Here is a 13193-nt window from a genome sequence, read left to right as displayed (position 1 = left end):
TAACCGCCATAACCTCAGCAATTATGAACCCAGCCGGTTCAACTCGAGCACTGTGAAACTTAAGGGTGAAAAAATTCAGAGCCTAAATTTAACCAAAAACATAACTTTCATTTTTTTAGGCCCAATGCTTAGACAAGCGCAGCTCCTAGACCGGAGATGATCTCATGCGATATGGTATAGTCTGACAAGCGTGGGCCCGTGCACCTTTCCCTCAGTCTCCCTATCCCAAACCGGCCTAGACGAGGGCTAGGTTGGGGGGAGCTGTTGTATTTTTCCAAATCTAACCCTAACTCTAGGGTGAAACTCGTTTTTATCTATATACCTAGCCCTAACCCTAACCCTAACTCCCTCTGTGTCCTCCATCACCGCCCCTGGTGCAACCAATGTACTAAGCAAATGACTCGTCCCCATAGAAGACTGGGCTCCAATTAAGGCCTGTTAGCCCCAGACCACCTGCCCTGTGTGCTGTCCAAGTGGACCCAGGGAGGCTGGATACTCACCTTGCAAGTGACCCTTCGTTAACACCGCAAGGTATCCGGGTCACCTGATAATAAAGGCCCAACAGCAAAACTTCCCATTCCTTCCCGTCAGGCCGAGAGAGTGAGACTGGCGGATGCACATTTCTGAACACCAAGCTTCTACCAGTCCACCCCTCTTCAAAGTTCATGCATTTTAGAACTGAACAGACATCATCCTTTCCAGGATAACCGTCAGATGTCACAAACTTTTGCCCAATAGTCCCTTGTCTCTTTCATGCACCCCATACCTTGTCCTAGTCACCTCGTCCATGGTGACCACAGAAAAACTTTATAAAACAATAGAAAACACAACCCTGCAATGATCGGGACACGAACCTGTGTCCCCTCGTCCAAAGTCCATTACTCTACCACTGATCTAATGAGTCACACACAAAGCTGTCTCCTTAAGTGAGGGCTATTTCCTGACTTTTGTTCTATGCGTATTTGGATCAGAGTGTCAATCGGTTCAGGGCTAGTTTCTGTCCTTTCATAAAACAATAGAAAACATAACCCTGCAATGATTGGGACATGAACCTGTGTCCCCTCGTCCAAAGTCCATTACTCTACCACTGATCTAATGAGTCACACACAAAGCTGTCTCCTTAAGTGAGGGCTATTTCCTGACTTTTGTTCTATGCGTATTTGGATCAGAGTGTCAATCGGTTCAGGGCTAGTTTCTGTCCTTTCATAAAACAATAGAAAACATAACCCTGCAATGATTGGGACATGAACCTGTGTCCCCTCGTCCAAAGTCCATTACTCTACCACTGATCTAATGAGTCACACACAAAGCTGTCTCCTTAAGTGAGGGCTATTTCCTGACTTTTGTTCTATGAGTATTTGGATTAGAGTGTCAATCGGTTCAGGGCTATTTTCTGTCCTTTCATAAAACAATAGAAAACATAACCCTGCAATGATTGGGACATGAACCTGTGTCCCCTCGTCCAAAGTCCATTACTCTACCACTGATCTAATGAGTCACACACAAAGCTGTCTCCTTAAGTGAGGGCTATTTCCTGACTTTTGTTCTATGAGTATTTGGATTAGAGTGTCAATCGGTTCAGGGCTATTTTCTGTCCTTTTATAAAACAATAGTAAACACAACCCTGCAATGATCGGGAGATGAACCTAGGTCACCCCCCCAACCATAGCCCATCACTCTACCACTGAGCCAACCAGAAATTAACAAAGGCTATGTCCTGACCGTCATTCCATGATGGTTACGATAAAAGTATGGATTAGGGCTAGGTCAGGTCAGGTTAGAAGTTAAGATAGGCGTTAAGGTAAGGGTAGGGCTAAGGGTTAGGGGTAGGTTTAAGGGTAAGGGGTAGGTTAGGGTTAGGGTTGGGGGTAGTTAAGGGGTAGGGTTAGGTTTAGGGTTAGGGTTACCATATAGTATTCAATAGTAATTTATTAAAGATTAGTTGAGTAATATTAACAGTAGTATGCTAACTCAAGCAAACTAATATTACCAACGGAACATTTAGGCAAATGGAATCAGAAAACAGGGTTTAATATATGAAAAATACACTGAAAAATACTGAAATGCCATTGAACCAGTAATCCGCATTTTGATTTAGCGGTCAAGAAAGCTGAATTTAAATGTTAACTTAAGCTGTTTATCAGTAGGAAAAATCATGATAAAACTATATAGTCTTGTCAGACATATTTGGAGATGCGCAAGAGGAGTATAATATTTAAAATAATTTAAATAACCATCATGTGAAACTTCTAGGAGCGAGTCTGGTAGAATTGTGATGCCCCGCATTATTATTTTCTGCTACCTCAAATCAGGGTTTTAAGTGAAATGTTCAAGACAACCTCTTCAAAAGTGTACCTAAGTATCATGGAGTGTTTCGGCCAAATACTGAGGTGCTAAACCATTCAGGGTTTTATAATTAATAAGCAATATTTTAAAATCTATATGATGTTTTATAGGGAGCCAGTGCAGTATTGATAGGACCGGGCTAATATATTTATACTTCCTGGTTCTAGTAAGGACTCTGGCTGCTGCATTTTGAACTAGCTGTAGTTTGTTTACTAAGCGTGCAGAACAACCACCCAATAAAGCATTACAATAATCTAACATTGAGGTCATAAATGCATGGATTGACATTTCTGCATTTGACATTGAGAGCATAGGCTGTAATTTAGATATATTTTTGAGATGGAAAAATGCAGTTTTACAAATGCTAGAAACGTGGATTTCTAAGGAAAGATTCCAAACAAAAAGCACACCTAGGTTCCTAACTGATGATGAAGAATTGACAGAGCAGCGATCAAATCTTAGTGTTCTAGGTTATTGCACGCAGAGTTTTAGGTCCTATAATTAACATCTCTGTTTTTTTCAGAATTTAGCAGTAAGAAATTACTCGTCATCCAGTTTGTATCATCAACATAACAGTGAAAGCTAACACCATATTTGCTGATGACCCACAGGTAACATGTAAAGCGTGAAGAGTAGTGGCGTGGTTCTGCACACTTAGTAAACAAACTACAGCTAGTCCAAAATGCAGCAGCAAGAGTTCTTACTAGAACCAGGAAGTATGACCATATTAGCCCGGTCCTGTCAACACTGCAATGGCTCCCTATTAAACATTGTATAGATTTTAAAACATTGCTTACTACTTATAAAGCCCTGAATTGTTTAGTATTTCACCTCAGTATTTGAATGAGCTCCTTTTACATTATAATCCTCTACGTTCTCAAAACTCAGGCAATTTGATAATACCTAGAATATCAAAATCAACTGCGGGCGGCAGATCATTTTCCTATTTGACACCTAAACTCTGGAATAACCTACCTAACATTGTTCGGTAAACTCTTGCAGTTTAAATCTAGATTAAAGACCCATCTCTTTAACCTGGCTTACACATAACATACTAATATGCTTTTAATATCCAAATCCATTAACCCCTTACTAGTAACCCCCCTTTTTTGGCATGGAGACCGAAATTACATACCCAAAATAAAAAGGTTTCTGCTCATGATTCTTTCTGACTAGATACATAATCAACCTTTGTTCACAAAGCTGACACTTTAAAGTTTACTGTTCAGGAATCAGAATCACTCAGACTGTTATGATAATAGAGATATATAAGCTCAAACATAAAAACAAAAATAAAAATATTAAAAACATATGTTTTAAATGTATTTTAAAAAATGTTGATGTAGGAAATGAGTTTGAAAACACAGTGTAGCTAAGGCCACAAATCTTCCAAGACTTCATAAAAAATTTCATAATCGAATCTGTAAAACTGTGAATTTTATGAAATATTTTCTAAGGCCATGTCATGTGTGTTTTTAGAGAAGGCTAATCAGATTGATTTATGGCCCTTGTCATCTCTGTAAGATCTCACATGTAAACATTCCTGTGCTCTTTGTGTATGTTTCACTGTTGAAAACTGCCCGAATCATGATTGTATTGTTCTCACCAAACGGTTCTTTCACACCTCCGCCAAGTATGACACATTATCCGCATTATTCTTTTATCATTATTCTTTTGTTTTTATTCCACCTTTATTAGCCTTGATTGTGGTTTTTCAGGCTTTACAAAGCAACAAAGCAGCTATCTCACTTCAGTCTCTCTTTGCATTTAGCCCTTATTTATCAAAAGTCTTACTATAAAAATACAACAAAACATTTTCTTACGACCTTACGTGAATTATTGAGACAAAAATGCATTATGAAGAAGAAAAGCACCTGCTATTAGTAGCATTGGTGCTAACGTTAGCATCAAGCTACATCTGACAATTTATGAAATTATTAGTACACTTTTACTCAAAACTCACTTTAAACCCCGATCGAGTGTTTATAATAACTTCCTTTATCGATCAGGGGTGGAATTTGGTCGTTTACCGTTGTAAAAATATGTTATTTGTAGCCTTTTTCATCGCTGCACAAGTTAGCATTTCCGATGTACATTTTCGATTTTTTTTATAAAAACGCCCCAGATCTCAAGAAATTCTCATACCAAGCTTTACTATCGTAATCGCGGGTTTATTATTCGGATATTTTGTGTGTACAGAGGTGTTTCAGTGTTGTTTTGGCCAGATAACTACCAGGAAGTGTGCAGGAAGCATGTGACACGATGGGGCGGTGTCCAGATATGAAACTCTAAGATTGACGTTTGAAAGACCCAATCAGAGTCTGAGTCACACACCGCTCGAGCTGTGACTACTGCGCAAACAACACAGATCGCTGGGAGAGGCTGTTTATCATCTGATCGCGTAAATCCGTGGAAAATGAATAGAAATGACGATTCTGTCTGAAGAAATATGAAGTAAACATCAGTAAATATTTCCATATATCTCCGCCGATATGTATCTTTGCTCTAAAAATCCTTATTGACACTGTTCAGTGAGTCTTTGTGAACACAAATAAACCGCTGCTGATGTGACTGAATATGAGTGAGTTGTGAATTTCTATTCAAAATGTGGCATAATACGGATTCATTATTTTGCACTCCTGACATAAATCACTAAATATCTGTCACTGCAACAATGTTTTATCAAAATATTGGTCAAATATTGAAGCTTGAGTCTTTAAACTTTCCATTGATGCACAGTTTGTCCAGATGAAGTAAGACAGTGATGTTTAATGTGCTGTGAAAGTGAAACAATAATAAACTGGGGCCGTCAGCGATGTTTGCACGTAAAGGGGTTAAAGGATTTTAGGCTGCATTAATTAGGTAAACCAGAACCGGGAACACTTCCCATACCACCCTATGTACTTGCTAAATCATTAGAAGAATGGCATCTACGCTAATATTAGTCTGTTTCTCTCTTATTCCGAGGTCACCATAGCCACCAGATCCAGTCTGTGTCCAGATCAGAGGGTCACTGCAGTCACCCGGATCCAGTACGCATCCAGACAAGATGGTGGATAAGCACCCAGAAAGGACCTCGACATCCCCGAAAGACAGTGGAGACCAGGACAACTAGAGCCCCAGATACAGATCCCCTGTAAGGGTCCACGTACAGTGAGAGTGAGGCAAATTAAATCACCAAAATAGTACACCATACTCTTATAAATGTATAACGAGTGGTTCCCTCCATTATTTGAGGAAAATGTTTCGGAATTACAGTATTATTGAGCTTCTTCAATCTGCTTGATGGTATCAAAGTGATCATGTGTTAAAGCCAAGTGTGAACGCAGCCAGAATTTACGGTCAACAAGTATTTGAGCTTAGCTCTATGATGCCTTGTTCTGTTCTCTTCACCGGCCTGGTCTTGCCATCCCCTCTGCTAACATAGCATTCTGCCAGTTGAAGTTTCCAGGGTCACCTGTGCATCTCAGTACCCTTTTGTATCAGTCTGTTGTCAATAAACCCTTGTTACTCGCACTGCAGTTGGGTCCTCCTTCCAGATCCCTGACATTTATATGCTGATGCCAACACTGGATATATGTAACTATATACAGTGACAGAAAAAAAGTATTACTTTATAAAGTCTTGACACAATGTACTTTAGTGAGAGTTTTATTTTATTTCTGTTTATGCAGACTAACCACGTAGCTCTTTAACTGTAAAGTTTATTACCCATTTTTTCCTTAAAAAATTATATATTGCTCTATATACACAGAGGTGGATTTACCTGTTAGGCTAGGGTACATGAACAAACTGGGCCTCAAAAGCCAAGGGCCCCCTCAAATGCTTAAGATGAACATTTTGATACATTTAAGCAGGATACATAACAATCGTGTTCAATGCAGACACATGAATGGTTGCCGTCTTGCAGATGAAATTGAGATTTGACAGAATGCCTCGCTGTTGTTTACAGTCTTTATCTTTTGTAGGTCATAGGATGGCTGATAAAAGAGGATAAGAAAGAGCGCAGAAGACTGGAGGATTCATGATCAGTGATTTAGCGGGAGCTCAGACTGGTAAGTTTGTTATAATTATATGAACCCAATCTATAAATCAGTTCAGTCCATAATGCCTTGTTTTAAATGACATCATTCACGATGCCGCTAAATACAGATGCAATGATTGTGTGGACAAATTATGAAAAATGCAAATAACAAATCAAATGAGTATTTGGAGCATGTCCTCATACTCAACACTCTCTCTGTGTCTGTGTTTAGGTTAGATCGGCATAAATGATACTAGTCGTCATCACTGGTTTCCATTCGAACAGGTAGATTGTCAGCAAAACACTCTCTGTAGAAGGAGATGAGTGATTGCAGCGCGTAACGTCTGCTGATGATATCATGACCCTCATCGGGGAAGATCTGCACAGAGACCAGAGGCCAGATGGTCAAAGGTTGAGTGTGAGGTATGCAGGTGTGTGTGGGTGGAAAGGTCTCACCTGTGACTTATAGTTCACGTTAATCATAGACAGTAGCTTCACTAGTTCTGCAGTGTGTTGAAAATGAACGTTGGCTAACAGGAGAGAAAGAAGTAGTCATGCCATGATGCATCTGTCTGTCTGAAGGTTTATGGGTTTTCTCTCATAAGCTCACCGTCTGCTGTCCCGTGTAGAATCAGAAAGCGTAAGTTCTCAGAGTATGTGACGTTCAGCAGGAGACTGGGGATCTGATGAAAACATGGACACACACATGTAAGAGTATTACACCAAGCATCACATACACATGTCAGCGGAGATCTTAGCCTCTAGCAGGTGTTCACACGACACAACATTCACTGAGGCCATTCAGGAAAGTTTTCTTGATGCAAAACAAATCAAACATCTAATGTGAAAACAGTGAAAGTGTATAGAGAAATTATAGAAATGAAGAAATTAGTTATTACATTAGTTATATTGTTTAATTTTTTTTTTTAATGAAAAGTTATTATCAGATTGACCATGCGCTCTAATTGTTGATAAGTAAAAGCAGTTTTATCATTTTGCAGTTTAAGCCTATTAAATGAAAAAAAATCTAACTATCAGATATTGTGTTAAATGACTATCATTTATTTTGTTACTCTAAAAAAAAATGCAACTGGCTTATCGGTATCAATACTGGCCTTGATAATGCGCAAATCAACTGTTAAACAGATATTATTTTAAATGTATTTCATTTGTTGATTCTATTTATTTAGGGGACACAGTGTGTTAGTATATTTCAGAGTTTCATATTAATCATGATTAAAAATGTAAAAAAGCATGCCCTTTGCCATCTTGTAATGTATCTGTGATGAACACAGCAGCTAGAATTTACAGGGTGAGCCGAGTATGTCCGATTTCTCTTGCCGACACTCCATTACAGTATCTGACTGGAGACAATCTCATTTGCTTCACTGACCATCGCTGCTCATTTAGATAAAGTCAAACTCTTCTTGTCTATATTGTGTTGCTGCACGTCCACATTGTGCACTGACATTCGTTGTCACTGGACATCCCCAGCTTTCATTAAAATAAATGAGATTGTTCCGCTGGTGGTGTGAACAGGGCTTTACAGAGACGCTAATGATCTAAATATCACACATTTTTATGTCTCAAATTATACAATCTTACCTTGTATATGTGATCATTTTGTAGAGGGAATCCAAAGTATCGCTCTGTAAAGGCTGAAGCTGCATAGTGAAATACAATCGTCAGACTAGTGTGTGTTTACAGGTTTATCCTCCATTATGAGGTCCAAATGTCTCTACAAAGATATTAATACCTGAATTTTTTTACATTGTTTGTCTATACAGTGGTCCTCATCAGGGGAAAAAAGTTGCATGATGAATGATATGTGTGTGCAGTGGTGGACGAAGTACACAAATCAAGTACTTGAGTAAAAGTACAGATACATATGGTAAAATATTACTCCAGTAAAAGTAAAAGTACTCCTTTTTCAATTTTACTCAAGTGAAAGTACAAAAGTACTAAATTTTTTATGTACTTAAGTAAAAAAGTACTGCAAGATAGATGTTTGCAATTTTATATAGGCTACTTAATTTAATTTTATATTAGCAATTTTTTTTATAATCCTACTGCTCAAAATACCTGGGATTTTTTCCAAAATATCCACTAAATGGAGTCAAAATATATTTTTGTTGTTGATATGGACTACGCTGATGAGAGTAACGCTCACTGTGAAGCTTACACTGTGATTTACCTGAGAGAAAACAGAGATGACCATCTGATTTTCACCAGTAAGAAAAAAGTATTTTAAAGTTAGTTGTTTTACAGAACATCAAAGTTACAGTACAGACCAAAAGTTTGGAAAACTCATACAAAGAGTTTTCTTTATTTTCATGACTATGAAGATTGTAGAGTCACACTGAAGGCATCGAGGGCTATTTGAGCAAGAAGGAGAGTGATGGGGAGCTGCGCCAGATGACCTGGCCTCCACAGTCACCGGACCTGAACCCAATCCAGATGGTTTAGGGGTGAGCTGGACCACAGACAGAAGGCAAAAGGGCCAACAAGTGCTAAGCATCTCTCGGGGAACTCCTTCAAGACTGTTGGAAGACCATTTCAGGTGACTACCTCTTGAGTGTGCAAAGCAGTAATCAAAGCAAAAGGTGGCTACTTTGAAGATCCTACAATATGACATATTTTCAGTTGTTTCACACTTTTTTTATGTATATAATTCCATATATAATTCCACATGTGTTAATTCATAGTTTTGATGCCTTCAGTGTGAATCTACAATTTTCATAGTCATGAAAATAAAGAAAACTCTTTGAATGAGAAGGTGTGTCCAAACTTTTGGTCTGTACTGTATATATGACATGATAATAAGGCCTTAAGTTAGGAAGAACATTTTAAGGAAAAAAATAATAAAAAAAAATTCATAATTATTTTTTCCTTCTCAAATCTTGTCTGTGGTTTAAAAACACCCCTGGCCAAACGGGATGCATCTCTTCCCACTTTGATAATTACTGTAGTTACCATGTTCTGAACATCACATCCTTTCTTTTCTAACCAGATGTAATCTATATATATATATATATATATATATATATATATATATATATATATATATATATATATATATATATATATATATATATATATATATATATATATATATATATATATATATGTGTGTGTGGCTGAATAAAAATATTTGGACATTATTTATAAAAATTACATCAGCTTAGCACCAACAAGCTTGTTAGCTAGACAGTTATCATCAGCTAACAATATTTACTTATTTTCAGTACGATGAACATTCATGTCTGTCTACTCGTCTAGTTAATCCAAACAATATACATATGTATAACGTTATTGTCGATAAACAATATAAAAACAGACGTCACATAGGACATTTTAATAAAACTGTTAACATTACGGCAGCGGTGAATTTGAACATGCATGAGTTATTGTATTTAATCTGTGTTATTTTAAGTTTTTTGTTGTTGTTGTTGTTTTTTTACCTACAATTGATGTGTCTGCATCGTCTGCACTCGAGCATTTGAGTGGGCTTAAATAGATCACTCTTTACGGATTTAGTTCCCAAACAACTGACAGTTTTGACCTTAATATGATTTTCAGTTACAATAATTAATCCAAAATTTCGACATAACTTACTTTTAGCAACATCAGACGCACGCGCGCTCACAAGATCTCCCGGTTCTTACTTCTGGTGACTCGCACTAAACGGTTCAATTGAATCAGTGAGGGGTCGACTCCAGAACAGCTGCAATCGGATCATTCTAATTCGTAAACGAATCGTTTGGTGCGATTCGCGATCCGATTTAAAAGTTTCTTTTGAAAAGACTCAGTTCGTTCATGATGAATCAGACACCGCTTCTGAGTGTCGGAGCACGTGATATAGGGAGTAACGATATGTTTTATGAAATGTAGTGAAGTAAAAAGTACGATTTTATGCTTTGGAATGTAGTGAAGTAAAAGTAAAAGTTGCTCAAAATAAAACTACTCCAGTAAAGTACAGATACTTGAAAAATGTACTTAAGTACAGTAACGAAGTAAAGCTACTCCGTTACTGTCCACCACTGTGTGTGTGAGAGAGAGTATGTGAGAGTGAGAGAGTTTGTGTGTTTGTCACATTTACCATAGAGCTGCCAGTCAAACACTGGACTCATGGCCGCACCACAGCGGAGTTCAGAGCCATGTGAGAGCAGCAGAACGGAGCTCAGGAACCCACCATATGCCTGCGCAAGCACACACACACACAAACAAAAAATAATTCTGTATGATTTATAAGTCCTCATGAGTTGGGGTGTATTGAGGTTTATGTCCTCAACAGGATATAAAAACATGTTCACACACATCTGCAAAACACTTCTTAAATAACTTCACAAAAACACTAGGTTTTGATCTTGCAGAGCCGGTTTCTATTTCTGTAACAGAGACTAAATTGAATCATAGTCTGTACAGTTATTTTTTTATTTGGGCTTGTCTGATACAGATGCAGTTTATTTAAAGCAGCTGATTTGTTTAAATATCTGTGCTTTTTTTGGATAAATCATTAAAGTCTACAAAGTGTAAAGTTACATACAATTATTATTTGACTTGACAGTTTTATGGCTTCTGAGCTTCCAGCAGACACGGGAAGGATAGATGGCATTCTGTCATTCCAAACATGTATGACATGATATTTCAAGAGATGTCTCAGTGTTTGTTTTTGTCCGTACAGTGAAAGTCAACATTCTTCAAAATATCTTATTTTTTGCTCAGTAGAACGATCGCTTTAATGATTGTGGTGTGAATAACCTCACCTTGCCAAAAACCCCAACTCTGCCTCCATCAATATACGGCTGCTCAGTCAGATACCTGCAACAACAAACACATTTGGACAAATGTAATGCTAATATATGGAAAAAAAAAACCTTGTTTAAGATTACCATCACATCCACAGTAGCAGAGATGATGAATGAGAACTGATTATTTTTGTGGCCTGTGAATTTACATGAAGTCTAGTCCTGTGCAAAAGCCTACATTAGCACATCAAATGCAGAAACATATGTTTTTAAATGGTTATTTATAATTTTTTGCTTTATAAAGTGTATGACTATAGGAAATATCAGTTTTAAATTTCATACAACATGAAAAAAAAAGTCAGTGAATTACATTATATTCTGAAAAAATTTAGGAATTTAAAAAAAGATATTTCTTTCTGGCACACTAGAGCAAAGGTTATGAAACATCTTAAATGTTTTCGTGAAGCATCTAATGTCTCTCAGACTTTTGTACAGTAGATGGAGGCTTGAGACTCAGCACACTCACTGTAAAACAGAGAGCTGGTCCTCTGTCTCCACAAGTCCCAAATGCTGGTAAATGTCTTGGAGGATCTGTTGGCCCTGAAAGCCGCTTCCTCTGCCGTCCAGCCGGGCCACGATCACATCATCACAGCTGACCAGCACATCGGCCCAATCCATACGAAATCGCTCGTTCACCTGCTGACCACCAGGATGAGAGTCCCTGTCTCGCACACACACATAGCCAGGTCTGGACACTGATGTGGCTTGATTGTGTCAAAACACTGAATTTATCCATACTAGTGTTTATCAAAACTGGCTTCCTAAAAAAGAGCTAGGAGAGAAGTTTCCCTCTGACTGAATATTTTTGGTGAGTAAAATATTTTGAAATAAAATATTTCACCAAAAAATAAAGAAATAAATAATAAAAGTGTTTGGTATCCAAGCAAAACAATTTTCTTGATAAAACAATAGACATTACATCCTTTGATTAAATTAGTTATAGACATGAATGAACATTTACATGTATTCACATTGATTGGAATTTAGATTATTATTTCTGCACTGATTTCTACACAAGAAAATAACTTCATGCATTTAAATAATATTATGAGACTCTGTAGGTCAAATTATCCAAATATACGGTAAATGGTTGTTGTCAGGTCACTGCGACACCAGCTGGTTATAATACGAAATAACTTTTTCCTTTACATTTATTTAATAAAATGTGTGCATTAAAATGTGTGATGCTGAAGGAGTGAATGCCGTTAAAACTCTTTCAAATGTATATTATTGTGTGTGTGTGTGTGTGTGTAATCATACAGCAGCAGCAGAACAGGATGCTGTTTATTTTCCTCAAATTGCGGGGGGAAGCTGAGCTCAAGTTTCAGTGCTGTAAACACATAAAACAATCATCGGTCAAGTAGCAAAGACACAACCAGAACAAACAATCTTAGACTACCTTAAGACCTTAGGGAAAAAAGAACTGTTTTTTTTTTCTCATTATGGTGTGAACGGTACAAACAACATCCAATCTGAGGCCTCATCTACAAAATGTGCATATGCACAGATTTTGGGCCCTATCATACACCCGGCGAAATGAGACGCAAGGCGCAGCGCAAGTGTGTTTGCTGGTTTCAGTCCGGCGCCGTTCGCGTTTTACCCTTCCAGCGCCACATCATTTATTTTGCAAATGTATTTGCACCCATTTGTGTGCCCATGGGCGTGCTGGTCTAAAAAAGAGGTGTGTTCAAGAGCATTGCTGTCGCACCTCGGCAAGTATAGGTCTCTGCAGGAAAGTAATGGGAGTTAAACTGACCACAGGATTCTTTTGCATAGACTTGAACACTTTGTTGGCATCAGTGGAAGTGCATTAGCATGGTTTAAATCGTACTTATATGACCCGCCATCAGTTCGTAGCAGTGAATGAAGATGTATCATATCGATCACAAGTGCAGTATGGAGTACCTCAAGGCTCAGTACTAGGGCCGCTACTCTTCACGCTTTATATGTTGCCCTTGGGAGATATCATCAGGAAAAATTGTGTTAGCTTTCACTGTTATGCTGATGATACTCAG

General features: G+C 37.9%; 2 protein-coding genes across 2 annotated transcripts in view; both read right to left on the bottom strand.

Moving 5' to 3' along the window:
• Nucleotides 1-789, bottom strand: part of LOC113053801 (uncharacterized) — a 5390-nt gene extending 4601 nt beyond the window's left edge. Inside the window, exon 1 of the mRNA XM_026219054.1 lies at nucleotides 781-789. Coding sequence (XP_026074839.1) covers nucleotides 781-789 — 9 coding nt within the window. The remainder of the gene's footprint in view (nucleotides 1-780) is intronic.
• A 5211-nt stretch (nucleotides 790-6000) lies between these two features.
• LOC113053001 (inactive dipeptidyl peptidase 10) overlaps nucleotides 6001-13193 on the bottom strand; it is a 50201-nt gene continuing 43008 nt past the window's right edge. The window contains exons 19-26 of the mRNA XM_026217580.1: nucleotides 12439-12508; nucleotides 11645-11839; nucleotides 11137-11191; nucleotides 10470-10569; nucleotides 7976-8034; nucleotides 6981-7053; nucleotides 6827-6900; nucleotides 6001-6749 (exon numbers count right to left, since the gene is read on the bottom strand). Coding sequence (XP_026073365.1) covers nucleotides 6624-6749; nucleotides 6827-6900; nucleotides 6981-7053; nucleotides 7976-8034; nucleotides 10470-10569; nucleotides 11137-11191; nucleotides 11645-11839; nucleotides 12439-12508 — 752 coding nt within the window. The 3' untranslated portion in view covers nucleotides 6001-6623. The remainder of the gene's footprint in view (nucleotides 6750-6826; nucleotides 6901-6980; nucleotides 7054-7975; nucleotides 8035-10469; nucleotides 10570-11136; nucleotides 11192-11644; nucleotides 11840-12438; nucleotides 12509-13193) is intronic.

This window comes from Carassius auratus, chromosome 34 (genome assembly GCF_003368295.1).
Source record: "Carassius auratus strain Wakin chromosome 34, ASM336829v1, whole genome shotgun sequence".
Classification (NCBI taxonomy): domain Eukaryota; kingdom Metazoa; phylum Chordata; class Actinopteri; order Cypriniformes; family Cyprinidae; genus Carassius; species Carassius auratus.
The sequence above is the reverse complement of the archived record's forward strand: the minus strand, read 5'-3'. Positions and strand labels throughout refer to the sequence as shown.